Genomic DNA, 18,379 nt, shown 5'->3' with positions numbered 1-18,379 from the left:
CAGTGGCTGACTTTATTTTGGGGGGCTCCAAAATCACTGTAGATGGTGACTGTAACCATGAAATTAAAAGGCGCTTACTCCTTGGAAGGAAAGTTATGACCAACCTAGACAGCATATTAAAAAGCAGAGACATTTCTTTGCTAACAAAGGTCTGTCTAGTCAAGGCTGTGGTTTTTCCAGTATGGATGTGAGAGTTGGACTATAAAGAAAGCTGAGCACCGAAGAATTGATACTTGAACTGTGTTGTTGGAGAAGACTCTTGAGAGTCCCTTGGACTGCAAGGAGATCCAACCAGTCCATCCTAAAGGAGATCAGTCCTGAGTGTTCATTGGAAGGACTGATGTTGAAGCTGAAACTCCAATACTTTGGCCACCTGATGCAAAGAGCTGACTCATTTGAAAAGACCCTGATGCTGGGAAAGATTGAGGGCAGGAGGAGAAGGGGACGACAGAGGATGAAATGGTTGGATGGCATCACTGACTCAATGGACATGAGTTTGAGTAAACTCTGGGAGTTGGTGATGGACAGGGAGGCCTGGCGTGCTGTGGTCCATGGGGTCACAGAGTCAGACACAACTGAGCAACTGAACTGAACCCTTCTCACTAATTTGTTTTGGAGAATATAGTTCTTTTTCATAAAAAAAATTATGGTAACACATTATGGGTTTATTTATAATTAATTAAGAAATATTTTTTAAAATTACACATATACATACCTCCAAACTAGCTTGTTGGTGTGCTCAATAACTTATCAATGTAACCCCAAATAGCCAAAGCAATCTTGAACAAAAAGAACAAAGCTGGAGTAGGCATCATGCCCCCTGATTTCAAACTATTTTACAAAGCTATAGTAATCAAAACAGTATGGTATTGGCATAGAAGCAGACACACAGATCAACAGAACAGTATAGAGAGCCCAGAAAGAAACCTATGAATATATGGTCAACTAAGTTATCACAAAGCAGTCAAGAACATGCATGAAGGAAAGGACAGCCTCTTCAATGAATGGTGCTGGGAAAACTGGACTATAATCTTACATCATACTCAAAAATTAACTCCAAATGGATGGAAGACTTGCAGGTAAGCCCTGAAGCCATAAAACTAGAAAAAAGGATTGGCAGTAAGTTCCTTGATATTCATCTTGATGATGAGTTGGGGGTCTAACTCCAAAAGCAAAGGAAACAAAATAAAAAATAAATAAGTGGGACTACATCAAACTAAACAGGTTCTGCACAGCAAAGGAAAACCATCAACAAAATGAAAAGGCAACCTACCAAATGGGAGAAAATATCTGCAAGTCCTAGACAAGATAAGGAGTTGATATACAAAATATGTAAAGAACTCATACAACTCAATAGCAAAAACAAATGGAACCACTGCACACCTGTCAGAATAGCTACTATCAAAAAGAAAAGTGTTAGCGAGGATGCAGAGAAAAGGGAATCATTGTGTGTTGTTGGTGAGAATATAAATTAAGGCAGTCACTATAGAGGTTCCTCAAAAAATTAAAAACAGAACTACCACATAAACCAGCAGTTCCTCTTTTGCATACTTATCTGAAGAAAATGAAAATATTAATTCAAAAGGATATACACATCCCCATGTTCACTGAAGCATTATTTACAATAGTCAAGATATGGAGACAACCCAAATGTCCACCGATGCATGAATGGATAAAGAAAATGATACCCGCACACACAAACTATTCAGTCATAAAAAGAATGAAACCTCCTGATAAACCACAATGGGAAAGAATATGACAAAGAATACATATATGGATAACTGAGTCACTTTGCTGTACAGCAGAAATTAATACAACATTGTAAATCAACTATACTACAATACTTTTTTTTAAAAGAATGAAATCTCGCTATTTGCAAAAATATGGTTGAACCTTGAGAGCACTATGTTGAGTGAAATAAGTCAACTAGAAAAAGGTAAAAAGAGATAAATAGCGTATCATCTCACTTATATAGGGAATCTAAAACAAACAAACACCAAGCTCACAGATATAGAGAACAGATTGGTGGCTGCCTGAGATAGGAAGGAGGTGGGTGAAATGGGTGAAAGGGGTCAAAAGATACAAACCTCCAGTTATAAAAATGAATGAGTCATGAGGATTCACATACAGCATGGTGACTATAGTTAATACTGTACTGCATACTTGAAAGTAGCTGAAAGAGTAGCTCTTCGAAGTTCCTATCACACAAAAATTTTGTAGACTATGTGTGCTGACACATTAGTTGGACCTATTGTGGTGATCATCTTGTGAGATATAGAAATACCAAATCATTACAAATACCTAAAACTAATTTATATCAATTATATCTCAATAAACAAATAACAACTAATAATGTATCAGTGTAAAGTATCCTGAGGCCAAAAAGTTTGGGAACCACTGCTCTAGATAATACCCTAAACAGTAGATATATTCAAACACAAGAGCCAAGTAACTCCATATACACAGAGGGTGTGTTAAGGCTGCATGTTTCCCTGGATAATGCAACCTGAGAGCACAGATGAACTATCCATTTTATTCTGTCTTTATTTAACTCATTATTCACCAGGGAGTTTTGTAGAAACTAATGCCTGTGGCTGGTGACTTTTATTTTGGCCAGCCAAAAATTAATTCTGCTATTTCACTAGCACTTTGTGGGTTGTTATATTCAGCAATTACACCTGTCACACCTGTAAAGTCTCCTCCAGCACCGTGAGCTTCATTTTCTCTTTCCTTATCAGAACCAATCACTTAGGCTTTCTGTCTTCTTTTGGGCTAATATTCACAATGTCTGAATCAGAACTGTATTTTGCAGAACTATCATCTTTTGAGACACTAGTATATAGGTCACTCAGATAATCAGAGAAAGGATCTGCATAAAATTCACCAAAAAATCATTCAAAATTTCGAGATGCATCATTTTGAAAATTTTACAGTAATAAATTTGCATTTATAATATACATAAAGTGAAGTTGCTCAGTCATGTCCTACTCTTTGCACCCCCATGGACTGCAGCCTACCAGGCTCTGAGGAACCTCTCAGTCCATGGAATTTTCCAGGCAAGAGTACTGGAGTGGGTTGCCATTTCCTTCTCTGGGGGATCTTCCCAACCCAGGGATCGAACCTGGGTCTCCGGCACTGCAGGCAGACACTTTACCATCTGAGCCACCAGGGAAGCCTTATAATATACACAGGGTTGGAACAAAAATCTAATGAAGCAAAACATGAATGATAATGACAATCATAAGCTATAGAAGGAACCCTTGATTAATTTTAAGCTCTAACAATTTGGCACAGTGATGTCAACTGTATCACTCTCTAAAAACATGTTGTCTCTGGTCAATAATGTTTGGGTAACAAAAGACATATTAATGCATCTCTGGTCAATAATTTGTTAATAAAATAGTACTGTGAATGACAGTCTTTCACTCCTTAGGACCCAGATGTCCAGTCTCTCCTTCAGACTGCCTTGGGTTTTGGGAGTATAGCTAAGCCTCTGACATACTAAGAAGTGGTAAGAAGGCTGTGGAAAGCCAAGGAAAAGCATAGAGAGCAGAGGGATTTTTGTTAAGAGGCTCCTCCCAGAAAACTTCAACTTCTTCAGAAAAGGAAGAAAAATAAGGCACTGGACTCTAGCCTAGAGTCCACTGCCCACTCTCCACATGTTTCTCTGCTACCAATGTGGAAGAATTGGAGTCTGACTTTATAGAAGCCTCCAGGTGTTTCCAATGCCAGGAATAGTCAGCGGGGGCATCGAATTGCTGTTCTAAAGCTAAAAATGGCAAAAGGAGAGGAAACTGACCCTCAGATCTGGAAAATGGTGCCCACTGCCACTCTATCTTCAGGGGCTTATGGGTCAGGCTGCAGTTCTCCACCAACCACCCGCTTCCAGTCTTACTTTTATTTTTTAATTTTTTCCTATTCCTGGCTCACCAGTGACTATCCAGAGATGAATAAGAAAGAGACAAGATAAAACACAAGTTGGTCATGAAAACCAGTGCTTTCCTTGCCACCCACACTGTGCTTATGTTGACCAAAAACCATTACTCTACTTTTCTGTGGGCTTCTCTGGTGGCTCAGACGGTAAAGAATCTTCCTGCAATGCATGAGACCTGGGTTCGATCCCTGGGTCGGGAAGATGCCCTGGAGAAGGGAATGACAACCCACTCCAGTATTCTTGCCTGGAGAATCGGATGGACAGAGGGCTACAGTCCATGGGGTCACAAAGAGTCAGACATGACCGAGAAAGTCACACACACACATGTACTTTTCTGTGGGCTTCACAGATCAGTGATTCTACCACTAGTTCCCCTGGGTGGAATAATTCGTGGAACAAAGCTTCCATGAGCTCCCTCACACTACCAGGTTTTGCATTTTCTGCCCCCTCCCATAAGGACATTTATATGAAGCTGGTTGACCAGAAATGCGACTGAGTTGGGGGAGTGATTTAAGCATTCTTCACAATAAAGTTGTCTTCCCTACCACCCCCTCCCCTAATCACCATCCAGCACAACACAGGGGTGAAGAGCTGAGTTATCATTCTCTGTTTTCCTTGGCTAAAATAAAAGCTTCTATATTTGGTTCATAGCAAGTCAAGGCTCAAATACTAGTGAGGCAGCTGTTTCATTAGGAAAAAAGTTAATCACTATCTTCAGGATTCAGGATACAATGTTTTTGGGTGGTTTTTTTGTGTGTGTGTTTTTTTTTTTTTTTTGGTAAAATTAAATTGAAAAACAAATTTCCCTCAAAAGATAATGAATGGAAAAGAAAGTCTCAATGAAACAAAGGAACTTTTCATATTAGAATAAGATGGAAGAATGTATCAAAAATCTAAGAAAAAATTCCAACTGTAGGCTTTGTGATTAGAATTAGGAGATATTTTCTGCAAAAGAATCCACCTGCAATGCAGGAGATCCCAGTTCAATTCCTGGGTCGGGAAGATCTGCTGGTGAAGGGATAGGCTACCCACTCCAGTATTCTTGAGCTTCCCTTGTGGCTCAGCGGGTGAAGAATCCTCCTGCAATGCAGAAGACCTGCGTTTGATCCCTGGGTTGGGAAGATCCCTGGGAGAAGGGAAAGGCTACCCACTCCAGTATTCTTGAGCTTCCCTTGTGGCTCAGTGGGTGAAGAATCCTCCTGCAATGCAGGAGACCTGCGTTTGATCCCTGGGTTGGGAAGATCCCTGAGAGAAGGGAAAGGCTACCCACTCCAGTATTCTGGCCTGGAGAATTCCATGGACTGTACAGTCCATAGGGTTGCAAAGAGTCGGACACGACTGAGCGACTTTCATACTCACTTTCTGCAAATACAAAGTGGATTACTTACAAGGTCTTTTGTAGAATTTCTGACTCGGAAGAAGTAGACCACTAAGGTGGTAGGTAAGAGTTCCCACACAAAGAGGACCACTCCAAACACTATGTATCCGGCATCTCCCAGCTGATTCTTCAAATCCGCCTGTTGAGAAGAGCAGGAGAAAATGGAGAGTCACCAGACTGAGGACAGAACAAGTTTGATTCAGTTCTAATATGACAGAGACTAAATCTAATACAGTGGAATTTCTTCCCCCTAAAACATGCACGTTGAAATCAGATACTATTAATGCTACTGTGCCAGACCTTGCTGGTGGGGTGGGGGTTGGGGGGGGGTAGTTATTTAAACCATATAGGATAGATAATTTTAAAAACATTTTATTTAGTTAGTTTTTGACTGTGCTGGGTGCTCATTAATGCATGGGCTTTTCTCTAGTCTCGGTGAGTGGGGGCTACTCTCTAGTTGTGGTGCTCGGGTTTCTCATTGCGGTGGCTTCTCTTGTAGAGCGTAGGCTCAGGGGCTTGTGGGCTCAGTAGCTGTGGCACACCCACTCAGCTGCCCCTTGGCATGGTGGGTCTTCTGGGACCAGGGATTGAATCCATGTCCCCTGCATTAGCAGGCAGATTCTTAACCACTGGACCACCAGGGAAGTCCCAGGAGAGACAATTATCCTCTTCAAAATATTCAAAGACAGTAACTGCCAGTCTCTGATGCTTCATTCCTTCACCCTCCAGGAATCTTCCTTACATCCAAATAAAGTCTCTAAGCTGACTTTTCTTCGACAACTGAATAATGATATTGTTCTGCTGCCTTCTCCCAATTCTTTTTTAAAATCATTTTTTGGCTACACTGTGTGTCATGCAGGATCCTAGTTCCCCAGCCAGGAATCAAACCCGTGCCCCCTGCATTAGAAACATGGAATTCTAACTACTAGACCACCAGGGAAGTCCCTCTCCCAATTCTTTTTTTTTAATATTTATTTGGCTGCACCAGTTCTTAGTTGCAGCATGTGAAATCTTTCTAGTTCCCTCACCAGCGATCAAACCCAGGCACCCTGCATTGGGATGCAGTCTTAGCCACTGGACCATGAGGGAAGTCCCCCACCTCCCAGTTCTCAAGAGCAGCATATCACAATAGTAGCCTTAGTCTCATCCTTGGAATAAACGTGTCAGTTTTTTAATTTCTCTTCACATTAACCACATCTTATATTTACATTTTAAAGCCTACAGCAGGCTAGACTGTCTAGAAAAAAAAAGCCTCCCAGTCCAGGATGCTGGCCTCCTGAACCAGTGAGACAGCTGAGCAGATGGGGTGTAGCAGCGCGCTCCTTTCTGAAGGCCAGAGGCAGTGTGTGTGAGGCTATTTCTGGGCAAGTCTGTCAGAAAGGCCGGCATTTCAAAGGAAGACAGAAACATCATCAAACCATAAAGGGCCAGGCCCCTACACGGAATCCTCTCACCTTCTCCACCACATTGTGTTCAAAGTATACGTGTGCACGCTAAGTCGCTTCAGTCGTGTCCGACTCTTTGTGGCCTCATGGACTTGTACCCTGCCAGGCTCCTCTGTCCATGGGATTCTCCAGGCAAGAATACTGAAGTGGGTTCACCGTGCCCTTTTCCAGGGGATCTTCCTGACCCAGAGATGGAACCCAGGTCTCCGGCATTGGCAGGAGTGTTCTTTACCGCTAGCGCTGCCTGGGAAGCCTTAAAGTACAGTACCCAAAACCAATCTCACTCCTCTTCAGAAAGATGACTCAAACTCTGCACTGAAACTCCACGCACGTCTCAAAAGTGTGCTTCCACCATTCTACACACATAACCTGCAACTTGGGGCCATCTGCTGGCTCCTAGATTATTTTGGCTGCAACACATAGATCCTGACATCTATAAACAAACAGCCACCCAAAACAACAGAATTGTGTTGTTTGTGATATTTTAAATTCATTGTATTTATAAGCTCTTACTTGAAAGAAGCATTGAAATAAGTATTTTGTTAAAACCAAATCCTTGTGGTTTAATGGGGAGAGAGTCTCAGTTTGGGAAGAGGAAGACGTTCTGGAGATGGTTGGTGGTGATGGTTGCATGACACTGTGAATGTACTTTAATGCCACTGAACTGTGCACTTAGAAATGATTAGTCAGTTGTACCTACATGTTACCACAATAAAAATCCTCTGGGTATTATGAATAAGTCTCTAATTTATCACTGTTGAACATTTAGATTTTTATGTATTCGATTTCTCACAACAGGGAAATTCTTCACCAGTGCCCTGCCCACCTTCCTCCCACCCTCCGTTTGTGCTGTTTGATTGGTGATTTGATTTGCTGGTTTGATTGGTGATTATGATTGTTGTGGTTTGAATCCAGTCTAACGCCTTGCAGAGCCTCTTATGGATTTCATCTTGCCCTCAGTTGTTGTTTTTGTTGTTTTTTGGTAGAATCTGTCTACCTATTTGAGCTGCACCATGTGGGATTTTAGTTCCCCGATCAGGGATGGAACCCGAGTGCCCTGCACTGGGAGGGTGAAGGCTTAACCGCTGAACCACCAGGGACGTCCCTGCCATCCGTTTTAACTTAGCACGGTTGTTTTCTTCTTTCCTCCAGAGTGTTAATTCAAGGTTTGAGCACTGTTGGGATTTTAGAGGTGGATTTGTCTATAGTTGGATATTCAGTGTTTACCCAGGAAAATCTCAGGAGCATTTGCAGTTCAACCCAGTAAACTCCTACTTTAGAAGCTTCTATTTCTTTGCTTAATGGCTTCTCTGTGTGGCTCTTTTCTTCAGTGGACATAAACTTCTACATGGAAGGATGGGTCTGTTCATTTTTGTGTCTCTGGCACTTTGTCCAGGGCTGGAGACAAAGAAATGATACTTTTCAAATTAGAGAATGCTGATTAATTCTCATTCTCTTTTTTCCTTCTCTTTCTTTGGCCATACCATGCAGCATGTGGAATCTTAATTCCCCAACCAGGGACTGAACCCATGTTCCCTGCAGTGGAAGCACAGAGTCTTAACCACCGGACAGCCCAGGAATTCCCCTCTCAGTTGTTTATATTTTGAGCTTTTGCGAACATGGATGCCATATTATATTTCATTACCTTTGTTCATTTGTTTACGAATTTCTAGAATACATTATAAAAAAGAAAGAGTTTCATACTGAGATGTAAAATGGGCTCTTTCTAACCCTTTAATATCCTTGGTCACTTTTGTCTACATTTCTTTCGCTTACTGCTCCATTAAAAAAAAAACCACTTCATCATTTTATGTGTTTTCTAACCTAAATGAATTGAATACAATTCACTTTTATCTTTGCAAATTTCACCCTTTAATAAAATCATATTACATTTATAATAAAAACACTTAAAAGTTTTAAGTACTGCTTGACAAAAGCCCCAGAAAGTAGCAAGGAGAAGTGTGTCTGTTTTCTGATTTTCTCACAAGACGTGTGAGCTGGAACAAGGCAGGTACTGTGATTGCATTCGACAGGTGAGGATGTAGACACCACACAGTTAAGTGACTCCCAAGGTCACCCAGCTCTTTAGCAGCAAAAGCAAGGAGCTGACACCTCTCTGCCACACGGCATGCTGCCAAAGCAAGGCTCCAGCGCCCACTGACCTGGTCTGATACATTGTACCAGTCGTAATCAAAGGAATGGACATTCTTGCTCTGAGAGAACGACAGGATGAACAGGTTGTAGCAGGCCCGAGAGGTGTAGAGCAGGATGACGGTCACGCCGATGGCGGTCACCTGACACACGGAGGAGCCCTGGAAAAGTAGGAACCATGAGCGGGGTCCCCGATCTGGGCCCAAGACCACAGTCCCCCCCCAAGCATGGCCTCTGTTCAGAACTGCTAAACCCTCCCAGCTTCTCTTCCACTCTCAGACCTTCAACCCAACTGCAAGCCTCCCCTCACTCCACACCCACCCTAAAACTTCCAAGTCTCTTCAGAGAGATGCTTCAAAACCTGAAAACATGAACTATTTGCCTAAGACCCAGGCTTGGAAGAGCAAGACAGTCAGATGACTTATTTGGTTAAATCTCTAAGTGCCGCTGCTCAGCTCCAAGGATGCTCTGAGCTTATGAGCCCAGGGCCTGCCCCCTGGCTTGGAGACAACAAAACCACCTCAGAGGGATGGCAGCTCGGGGACAGTGGAGCTGTGGACAGTGGCTCTGGGTGGGGAGCATGTCTTCAAGACCCAACTGTCCTAGGCTGGGAAGGCTGCAGTCCCAATGTGATTCAGAGCTTGGGATTGTGTGAAAATTGGTCATCTGCGCCCCCACTAATGAAGCTATCAGTGTCCAAAGTTAGCTAAAGGACCGCCAACTGAAAACAGCTGTCGTTGTTGTCATTTAGTCACTAAGTCGTGTCCCACTCTTTTGCAACCCCGTGGATTGTGGTCCACCAGGCTCCTTTGTCCATGGGATGTCTCAGGCACAAATACTGGAGTGGGTCGCTGTTTCCTTCTCCAGAGGATCTTCCTGACCCAGGGATCAAACCTGTGTCTCCCACACCGGCAGGTGGATTCTTTACCACTGAGCCACCAGGGAAGCCCTGGTGTTAAAAACAGTTACCAAAAAACTGAAATTCATTTTTGAGTTTGGAAGTCACTAACTAAATCTAAGCTATTATCTTATTTTGCCAATGGTAGTCCATCAGATTGTTTGCACAGAGGTGATCTAAATCTGACAATCTGACAGTCTAAAGTGTGACCCCTCCTATTAAAACCACAATTCTGTTTTGTTTTGGCCGCACTACAAGGCCTGTGGCATTTTAGCTCCCTGACCAGGAATTGAACTCGAGCCCTCTGCACTGGAAGTGTGGAGTCTTAACCACTGGACCACCAGGGAAGTCCCCATAATTCTGTTTTCAAAAAGCCTTGAATAGACCTTATATGGGAGACAGTGTAAATAATAAAGCTAAGGCAAAGTCAAGTATAAAATTTGTCAACATTTATCAATGCAAAAAGGACCCTGCCACACTAACTTTTCAGATTTTGCAAGAGCTCAGGCAAAGGTATCACAGGATACCTTGATGAAGAAGGCTTTGTAATTTTGAAGTTGGAGGTACAGATTTTAATCTACTGATGGCTGCTAAAGACCAAGTATCTTAAGAAGCAGAGTGCTCAGGTCTTCAGACCACCACATGGGTTCCCTGGCAAGGGTTAGGGTGCCACATAAATTCAAAAGCAGAGGAGCTGTGAATCACCCTACCTTACATGTGAGAAAACCAAGTCTCAGTGGGCAACATGCTGGTGGGGCCAGGGTCCCATGGCCAGAGGGAGCCCAGAGCATCCACTCTGACCTCCGCACATCACCAGGTTCCTTAATGAGGGGGAATGGGGGACCAGGCTGGTGAGGGGCACTGCAGAACCACCATACCAGGCAGCACATCTGCCCCTCTCTGTAACTCTGGAGGAAGGAAAGGAGAAAACAGGGACTCCAGGGCTGGGGGCATTGGTCTCTGCATGTGCCCTGCCCGACCAGTGCCTGCTTCTCCTACACCCATTCACACAACTGACCTTCCTATGGACTTGCCCCAGGCCCAGCTGGTGACTCTTCTTATCAAAGCGGTGGTGCGTGTCATGCCCCTCTGCTGGTTTCCCTGGTAACTAACGAGCCCATGCGTGCTCAGTTGCGTCAGTCATGTCTGACTCTTCGTGACCCCGTGGACTGTAGCCCACCAGGCTCCTCTGTCCATAGGATACTCCAGACAAGAATACTGGAGTGGGTTGCCGTGCCCACCTCCAGGGGATCTTCCCAATCCAGGGATCAAAGCAGCGTCCCAAGCATCTCCTGCATTGCAGACAGATTCTTTACCATTGAGCCACTGATCACACCTGACATCAATTCCCTCTGCAACTGGCCGTCTTCCTTCCCGACCCCCGACACTGGAGCGAAGCCCGCTACCGTCCTGCTGCCGTCCGCTGCACATGTGGAATGTTGCTCCATGACTGTGCTTCAGACGTGTAAGATCCCCGATCCATTAAGCCATCGCTGACTCCAGGCTCTTTCTTCAGTACTGAACCTGGGCATGCCCTGGCCTTGTAGGCCTACGGGGTGCGGCCCAACACACGGTCTGACTCCATCTCCGAACTGTCACCATGAGAGGCCTGCTGTCCCGAACCCCAGGAGCAGCTCCCCCTGTTAAGGGGTCCCTCACAGGGGCACAGTCAAGGCAGGGGTGCGCCGGGATCTGAGTGTGTCTGCACCATGACCCGGTGGTAAAGAGGATGGACGCCAGAGCCCGGAGCCAGGCTGCTGCGGCCACACCGCGGCTCTGCGTCTCCTGGCTTGTGTAACCTGGGCTGAGCCCCTGACGTCCCATGCCTCCGTTTCCCTAGGTAGGTGACACCTAGTCCCCCTGAATTCTGACGGTTCCAGTCCTACCTACATGCAGAGTGCTTATAAAAGGGCTAGGAACAAAGGGAATACCAGCTGCGTGTTTCTAACAATATTAGTGGCACAGTTAATGCCACGGGTCCTCTAAACTCTCACTTAAACCTCTGTATCCAGAAACCAGAGATTTACCTCTCTGCCAGGAACTCTGCACAGCCCAGTAAACCTCAAGCCACCCGGAGTCAATTCTTCTCACAAAGTTCAATGAACTACACGGCTCTGTGTCTTGGCAACAACACCACAGCTAATCATTTGCAAGAGGTCAGGTGGGAGAGGCATTGGTTGATTTCTGTTTTCTGTTGCAAACCAGGGAACTTTTTTTGGTGGAGGTGAGCCTCACTGTACAGTATATGGGATCTTAGTTCCCCAACACGGGATAAAAACCTGTGGCCCCTGCATCAGGAGTGCCAAATCATAACCAATGGACTACCAGGGAAATCCCAGAAAACTCTTTCGAGAATAAGTCTAATGGCAGGATCTCAACCACGTGTCCGCCTTACCTTAGACTCCAAGTAAATGTTGGCCAAGGACATCTTGGAGATTTTGTAGAGGCAGATGGACAGGGAGACGGCACAGAGCACGAAGAGCGTGTCGTTGATGGCCACGCGCACGGACACGATCGCTTTCCTCTCCCAGGTGCCCGTCTTCACGAGCACCGCACAGGTTAAATTCACCAACAGGAAAACAAGGCTGATGAAGAGCGAGGCCAGGTAGAGGGGCAACCTGGGAAGGAAGAGAGAGAGGCTGAAGGCAGCCTTCCCCACAAGCTTCCTGTACATTCTGATCAATCCCCTAGGAAACTGTGGATTTTTGAGGATTTTTTGTTGGTTAAATGCTAGAAGCAGAACATGCCAAAGTTAACACTTAAGAGCTCGGAGTTTAGGGTTGGTAGATGCAAACTATTATATTTAGAATGGATAAACAAGGTCCTACTGTATAGCACAGGGGACTCTACCAAATATCATATGAAAAATCATAATGGAAAAGAATAGAGAAAAAGAATGTATATGTATGTATAACTGAGCCACTCGGCTGGAGACTGGAGACTGGCACACACTGTAAATCAACATTTATACTGCAATGGAAAAAGGGTTCGGATTTTGGAGGGTCCCCAGATTTAAATGACAAATCAACAGTGCCCTCAGGGGGGTCCTTTACCTGAGCCCCGCTTCCCCGTTCCCCAGGAGGCTACGAGGATCAGAGGGGCTGTGTGGACGTGGGCTGATGCACGCGCTGCTCGCACAAGGATGGTAGAGCAGAGCCGGGCTCCGAGGCTGGGCTGGGATTCGGGGAGAGCGCCAGCCATTCTGCACACTGAGAGCCTGGGCAAGGTGGCCCTGGGTGAGCCCCAGTGTCACCAGAAAACAGCCTCAATACCACCGACCTTGCAGCCTCTTCCTGAGGATTAGGTGAGATAATGTTTTAAAAGGGTTTTACCCCTCAGAAGTCATCAGTCTGGGCAGCACCCCCCTCGCATGGAACACTCACTAGTAGTACAGCTATCCCCAAGCTTTCGGGCACCAGGGACCAATTTTGTGGAAGACAATTTTTCCATGGACCAGGGTGGGAGATGGTTTCGGGATGATTCAAGCGCCTTTTACTTATGATGCACTGTATTTCTATTATTATTACATCAGTTCCACCCCAGATCATCAGGCATTATTAGATCCTGGAGGCCGGGAACCCCTGCACTAGCCTCGGGGCAGTGGTGGTGGCCATTTCTAACTTGCAGTTTCTCAGAGCTGCATGCTGCCTACGTGACCTGTGCGAAGTCTAGAGAGACACTTCTCACATTGACCAACATGGAAATCAGTTCAAGTTTCTCTCTAGGACTGTCCATATTGTGTTTACTTCAGGTAAGTATCACTCGAGTCTATTCTTGGCTCAAGAATAGACCATTCAGGTACTGATGAACCTATTTGCAGGGCAGGAATAGAGACGCAGACATAAAGCACAGATTCGTGGACACAGCAGGGGGTGGGAGAGGGTGGGAGGAATTGAGAGAATAGCATTAAAATGTATATATTAACATATGTAAAACAGATAGCTAGTGGGAAGTTGCTACATAGCACAGGGAGCTCAACCCAGTGCTCTGTGATAACCTAGGGGTGTGGGATGGGATGGGGAGATGGGAGGGAGGTTCAAGAGGGAAGGGGCATATGTATACTTATGGCTGATTCACATGTTGTATGGCAGAAACCAACACAACATTGTAAAGCAATCATCATTTAAAAATTAAAAAAAAATTTTTTTTAAGTCATATCCTACACTATTTTTTTAAACTTAACAAAACAGACCATTTAAGTTGAACATGTCTGCATCTGCCCAAAGGGCTGCTGAGGCAAGGGGAGAGAATGGACATAGGGCATTAGCACAACATGCAACTCATGGTAAATTAGTCACAAAACCTTAAATTATGAAGGTTTTCATTAGCTCTCTACATGTTCCCATAGTGATGGAGGGGATCAGGGGCTTAGAGAGAGACAGAGGCAGGACCGACTGGGAGTCACTAAAAATCTGCAATCTGCTTCCTCAAAAGCCCTATTTCTTATTGTTCTATAATTATCTGCTGTGCTTTTGTGAAGAACACAATTTGGAAACATCTAGAACCTCTAGAATCAGCCCTACTGTTTTTGACCCCTTGCTGGTGTTATGCACACATTCTATCCATTTGATGGCAATGAAGCTCCGGAAAAAAGCATAATATGGACATTCAGCTTTTCCAAAGGACTCCTCCTGGGCATTGTTTTAAATACTATGCTCAGTCCTGTCCGACTCTTTGTGACCCCGTGGACTGTAGCTTGCCAGGCTCCCCTGACCATGGGATTTGCCAGGCAAGAATACTGGAGTGGGTTGCCATGCCCTCCTGCAGGGTATCTTCCAGACCCAGGAACTGAACACGTGTCTCTTATGAGACGTCTCCCGCACTGACAGGTGCGTTCTTTACCACTAGCGCCACCTGGGAAGCCCAAAAGTCTTTATTGAATTTGTTACAATATTGCTTCTGCATTATGTTTGGTTTTTTGACCACAAGGCTTGTGGGATCTCAGCTCCCTGACCAGGGATAGAACCCGCACCACCTGAATCGGAAGGTAAAGTCTTAACCACTATGGTGGATATAAATTCTTACTCCTCTTTCTTCACTATGAAAATTCTATGCGACAGTGAGAGGGCACTGGGAACGGAGAAAGCAGAAGACAAGCAGGCCCCACTCACACCCAGACGATGCAGCACCCACACTGCCGGAGTGTGGCCCCGGCCACCCACTCAGCTTCTGCTCCCCCTCCTCGCCTCAGCTGCTCTGCTTGCATCTGCTGGGTGTGACCCAGAGAGCAAGGTCACAGATGCGACACCAGGCAAGTCCTCAGCCACTCAGGGCTGCTGTGTCACATTTGTAACACAGAGCTGACCCCTCCTCTCCAGCCTCCAAGAGCTGCCGTGAGAACTCAAGGGACCCTGTGCTTCTCCTCCGATGTCACCCAGGGAAGAGTGAGGCCTCATCCTCACCCTCAAGAGCAACTTCTAGAAAAAGGTGCCCCCTCCTGCCTCATCACCTCTGCAGGTACCCCCTGCTGGCCCCTCCTCCTCCCACTGTCTTCTCCCTGACCTCAAAGGTGTGACCCCTGCTCCATCCTTCCCCCATCTGAGCCTGTGTCTGGAGGCCCCTGGTCCTTCTTCCTCCTCTTCGTTCCCCAGAATGACGGTGTTCATGTCTCTCTGCCCTGCATCCTCTTCCTTGGGAAATACATTCCCTCCTCCAGCCTCTGTTATAGCTCTTGTTCAACCAAGTTCCAAAGCTCTTGTCTCGAACCACTGCCTCTGCCCAAATCAACTCACACTCCAAACAGCCTCCTTTGAGGCCCACATCCAAACTCAATTCTTAATGTTCCCCCTCCTACCCCTTCCCAGGTTTTCCTAACACAATCATAACTCAGTATCTGCAAGGGACACCTTTCAGGCCCCCACAGCCAACACCGAAACCCAACGATACTCAAGTCCCTGACAGACAGTGCTGCAGTACACGCCATCTAAGGCATATCGGGCCTCCCACCCTCTGGAGCCACAGGTGTGGAATCCTTGGATTCCACAACAGAGGGCTGACTGTAAAGCATTGTTACTTTAAACTGACCTTCTTAGAATCAACAGTCTGGCAGAAACATGAACTGAACTTCTCAAAAAGCAGTGAAGGTACAGACAAAGAGAACAGATCTGTGGCTGCTAAGAGGAAGGGAAGGATTGGGAGTCTGGGGTTAGCAGACCCAACCTAGTATATACAGGATGGAGAAACACCAAGGTCCTCCTGTACAGCACAGGGAATTCTATTCAATATCTTGTGATAAAGCACAGAAAAGGACATGAAAAAAGTCATTCTGCTGGACAGCAGAAATTAACACAACATTAACACATAAATCAACTATACTTTGACAATTTTTTTTCTAAGTAGTGAAGGGAGACAGCAGGATCAGATGAAAAACAAAAACAGCACACAAGTCTCATCACTTGTATCTCGGCCTGAGTACACTATCACCTAACTTCCTGAACTCCAGCTTCCTGGGATAAAAAGGGGGATCAGAGTATACACTTTCAGAACTTTATATAAACAGTCTTTGTGAATTTAAGATGATACCTGTTTAAATGGTGGCTCAGGCAGTAAAGAATCTGACTGTAATGCAGGAGACCTGGGTTCGATCCCTGGGTCGGGAAGATCCCCTAGAGAAGGGAATGGCAACCCACTCCAGTATTCTTGCCTGGAGAATTCCATGGACAGAGGAGCCTGGTGGGCTACAGTCTATGGGGTTGCAAAGAGTCGGACACGACTGAGCGACTAACACTTTCCCTTTCAATGTGTTTAATTATAATAGGAATATAGTTTTACATATTTGTAAAGTAATAAAACAATTAAAATTTCACTTTGACTCAAGAAGGTAAGAGGCCAAAGTCTCCTTCCCAGAAATGTGTGCCTGGATAGTCGAGCTCTCCCAGGCAGGGACTCAGACACCTTGACTCATGTGGCGACCGTCTCATGGCTTCTTGACACCTTGTCTCCCTTCCCATTCTGGCCGAGGCTGACCATTCAAGCCGCAGGGGAGTTAGCAGGTCTCTTTAAAAACCTGGGGCAAGTAACAGATCCTGCCCACAGGAAAAATATGCAAGTCCACCTCCTGAAATAAATTCAGCCTATGATTTCAGGCCTCCTCTGGTCCAGATTATGAGCCTCTCTTACTCAGCCCTGCCCAGATCTCAGCTGCACCTGCACCCGGGTGGGGGAGGGAGGGGGCCGCCTGGCTGCACAGACATCTTCAGGGAGCCCTTCTTCCTTCTGTTGAGGCCCGTTCCATCCCAAGTGCCTCCAAAAGCTTTAAATGCCATGTGCACGGCTAACTTCCCTTTCTGCTCTCTGGTAGGAAACACACCAGACTGTCATTTCTTTTTTCATTTTTGGCAGTTCCACGTGGCATGTTGGATCTTAGTCCCCCAACAGGGATTGAACCCGAGTCCCTTGCATTGGAAGCACCGAGCCTTAATCACCGGACCACCGGGGAAGCCCCTACTAGACTTTTGTTTCTAATCAAGGCCAGTATGCTGCAAGGCCTGGTAAGTGGTGACCCAGTGAGCAGTGAACTTGACCCCTGACAAGCAGGCAGGTCACAGAGGAGTGATGTGTGAAAATCCTGGCTGGAAAAACGGTTACCTCCAGCCACAGAGAGAATTGCCTCAGCGGGTACTTACCGGTATTTGAGTAATTCTGGAGAATATTTTGACTTGGCTTTAAAAATCACCTGAAATGACAAAAAAAAAACAAAAACAAAAACAAAAAAATAAGGCAAGTTGGGGCCACAATATACTTGTACTGACAAACTAATATCATTGCTTGGAACTTCTCTTTCCCTTCATGCCCAGGTCACTGCCTCTAAAACTGATAAAGTTCGTGAAGCTAAACGTTTTCTAGGTTGTACCTAAATTTTTTTTAAAATTGTAATTAATTTATTTTTATTGAAGGACAATTGCTCTACAATACTGCGTTGGTCTCTGCCAAACATCAACAACAATCGCCCATAGGTATACTTATGTCCCCCCAACTTGAACCTCCCTCCCCCTGCCCTCCCCATCCCACCCCTCTAGGTTGTTACAGAGCCCAGGTTTGAGTTCCCTGAGTCAAACAGCATTTTGTCGCTCACATTGTGATGCATATGGGATCCTAGTTCCCCTACCAGGGGAATCTGTACCCTCTGCAGTGGAAGCAGGGAGTCTTAACCACTGGACTACCAGAGAAGTCCTCAGTCAGTCAGTTCAGTTGCTCAGTCATGTCCAACTCTTTGTGACCCCATGGACTGTAGCACACCAGGCTTCCCTGTCCATCACCAACTCCTGGAGCTTGCTCAAACTCATGTCCATCGAGTCGGTGATGCCATCCAACCATCTCATCCTCTGTTGTCCCCTTCTCCTCCTGCCTTCGATCTTTCCCAGCATCAGGGTCTTTTCCAATGAGTCAGTTCTTCGCATCAGGTGGCCCAAGTATTGGAGTTTCAGCTTCAGCATCAGTCCCTCCAATGAATATTCAGGGCTGATTTCCTTTAGGATTGACTGGTTTGATCTCCTTGCTGTCCAAGGGACTCTCAAGAGTCTTCTCCAGCACGACAGTTCAAAAGCATCAATTCTTCAGTGTTCAGCTTTCTT

General features: G+C 45.5%; 1 protein-coding gene across 2 annotated transcripts in view; it reads right to left on the bottom strand.

The window, feature by feature from the left end:
• GPR137B (G protein-coupled receptor 137B) overlaps positions 1-18,379 on the bottom strand; it is a 55,503-nt gene that overhangs the window by 12,613 nt on the left and 24,511 nt on the right. The window contains exons 2-6 of one of the 2 annotated variants that reach the window (XM_055588878.1): positions 17,432-17,481; positions 12,202-12,424; positions 8,920-9,069; positions 5,323-5,451; positions 4,805-5,014 (exon numbers count right to left, since the gene is read on the bottom strand). In XM_055588878.1, the coding sequence (XP_055444853.1) occupies positions 4,820-5,014; positions 5,323-5,451; positions 8,920-9,069; positions 12,202-12,424; positions 17,432-17,481 (747 nt within the window). In that variant the 3' untranslated portion in view covers positions 4,805-4,819. Of the gene's footprint in view, positions 1-4,804; positions 5,015-5,322; positions 5,452-8,919; positions 9,070-12,201; positions 12,425-17,431; positions 17,482-18,379 lie in introns of those variants that run through there. The other variant, XM_055588872.1, reaches the window with a different exon arrangement.

This window comes from Bubalus kerabau, chromosome 1 (assembly GCF_029407905.1).
Source record: "Bubalus kerabau isolate K-KA32 ecotype Philippines breed swamp buffalo chromosome 1, PCC_UOA_SB_1v2, whole genome shotgun sequence".
In the NCBI taxonomy this organism is placed as follows: Eukaryota; Metazoa; Chordata; class Mammalia; order Artiodactyla; family Bovidae; genus Bubalus; species Bubalus kerabau.
Note: the sequence above shows the minus strand (reverse complement) of the source record. Positions and strands in the feature narration are given on the sequence as shown.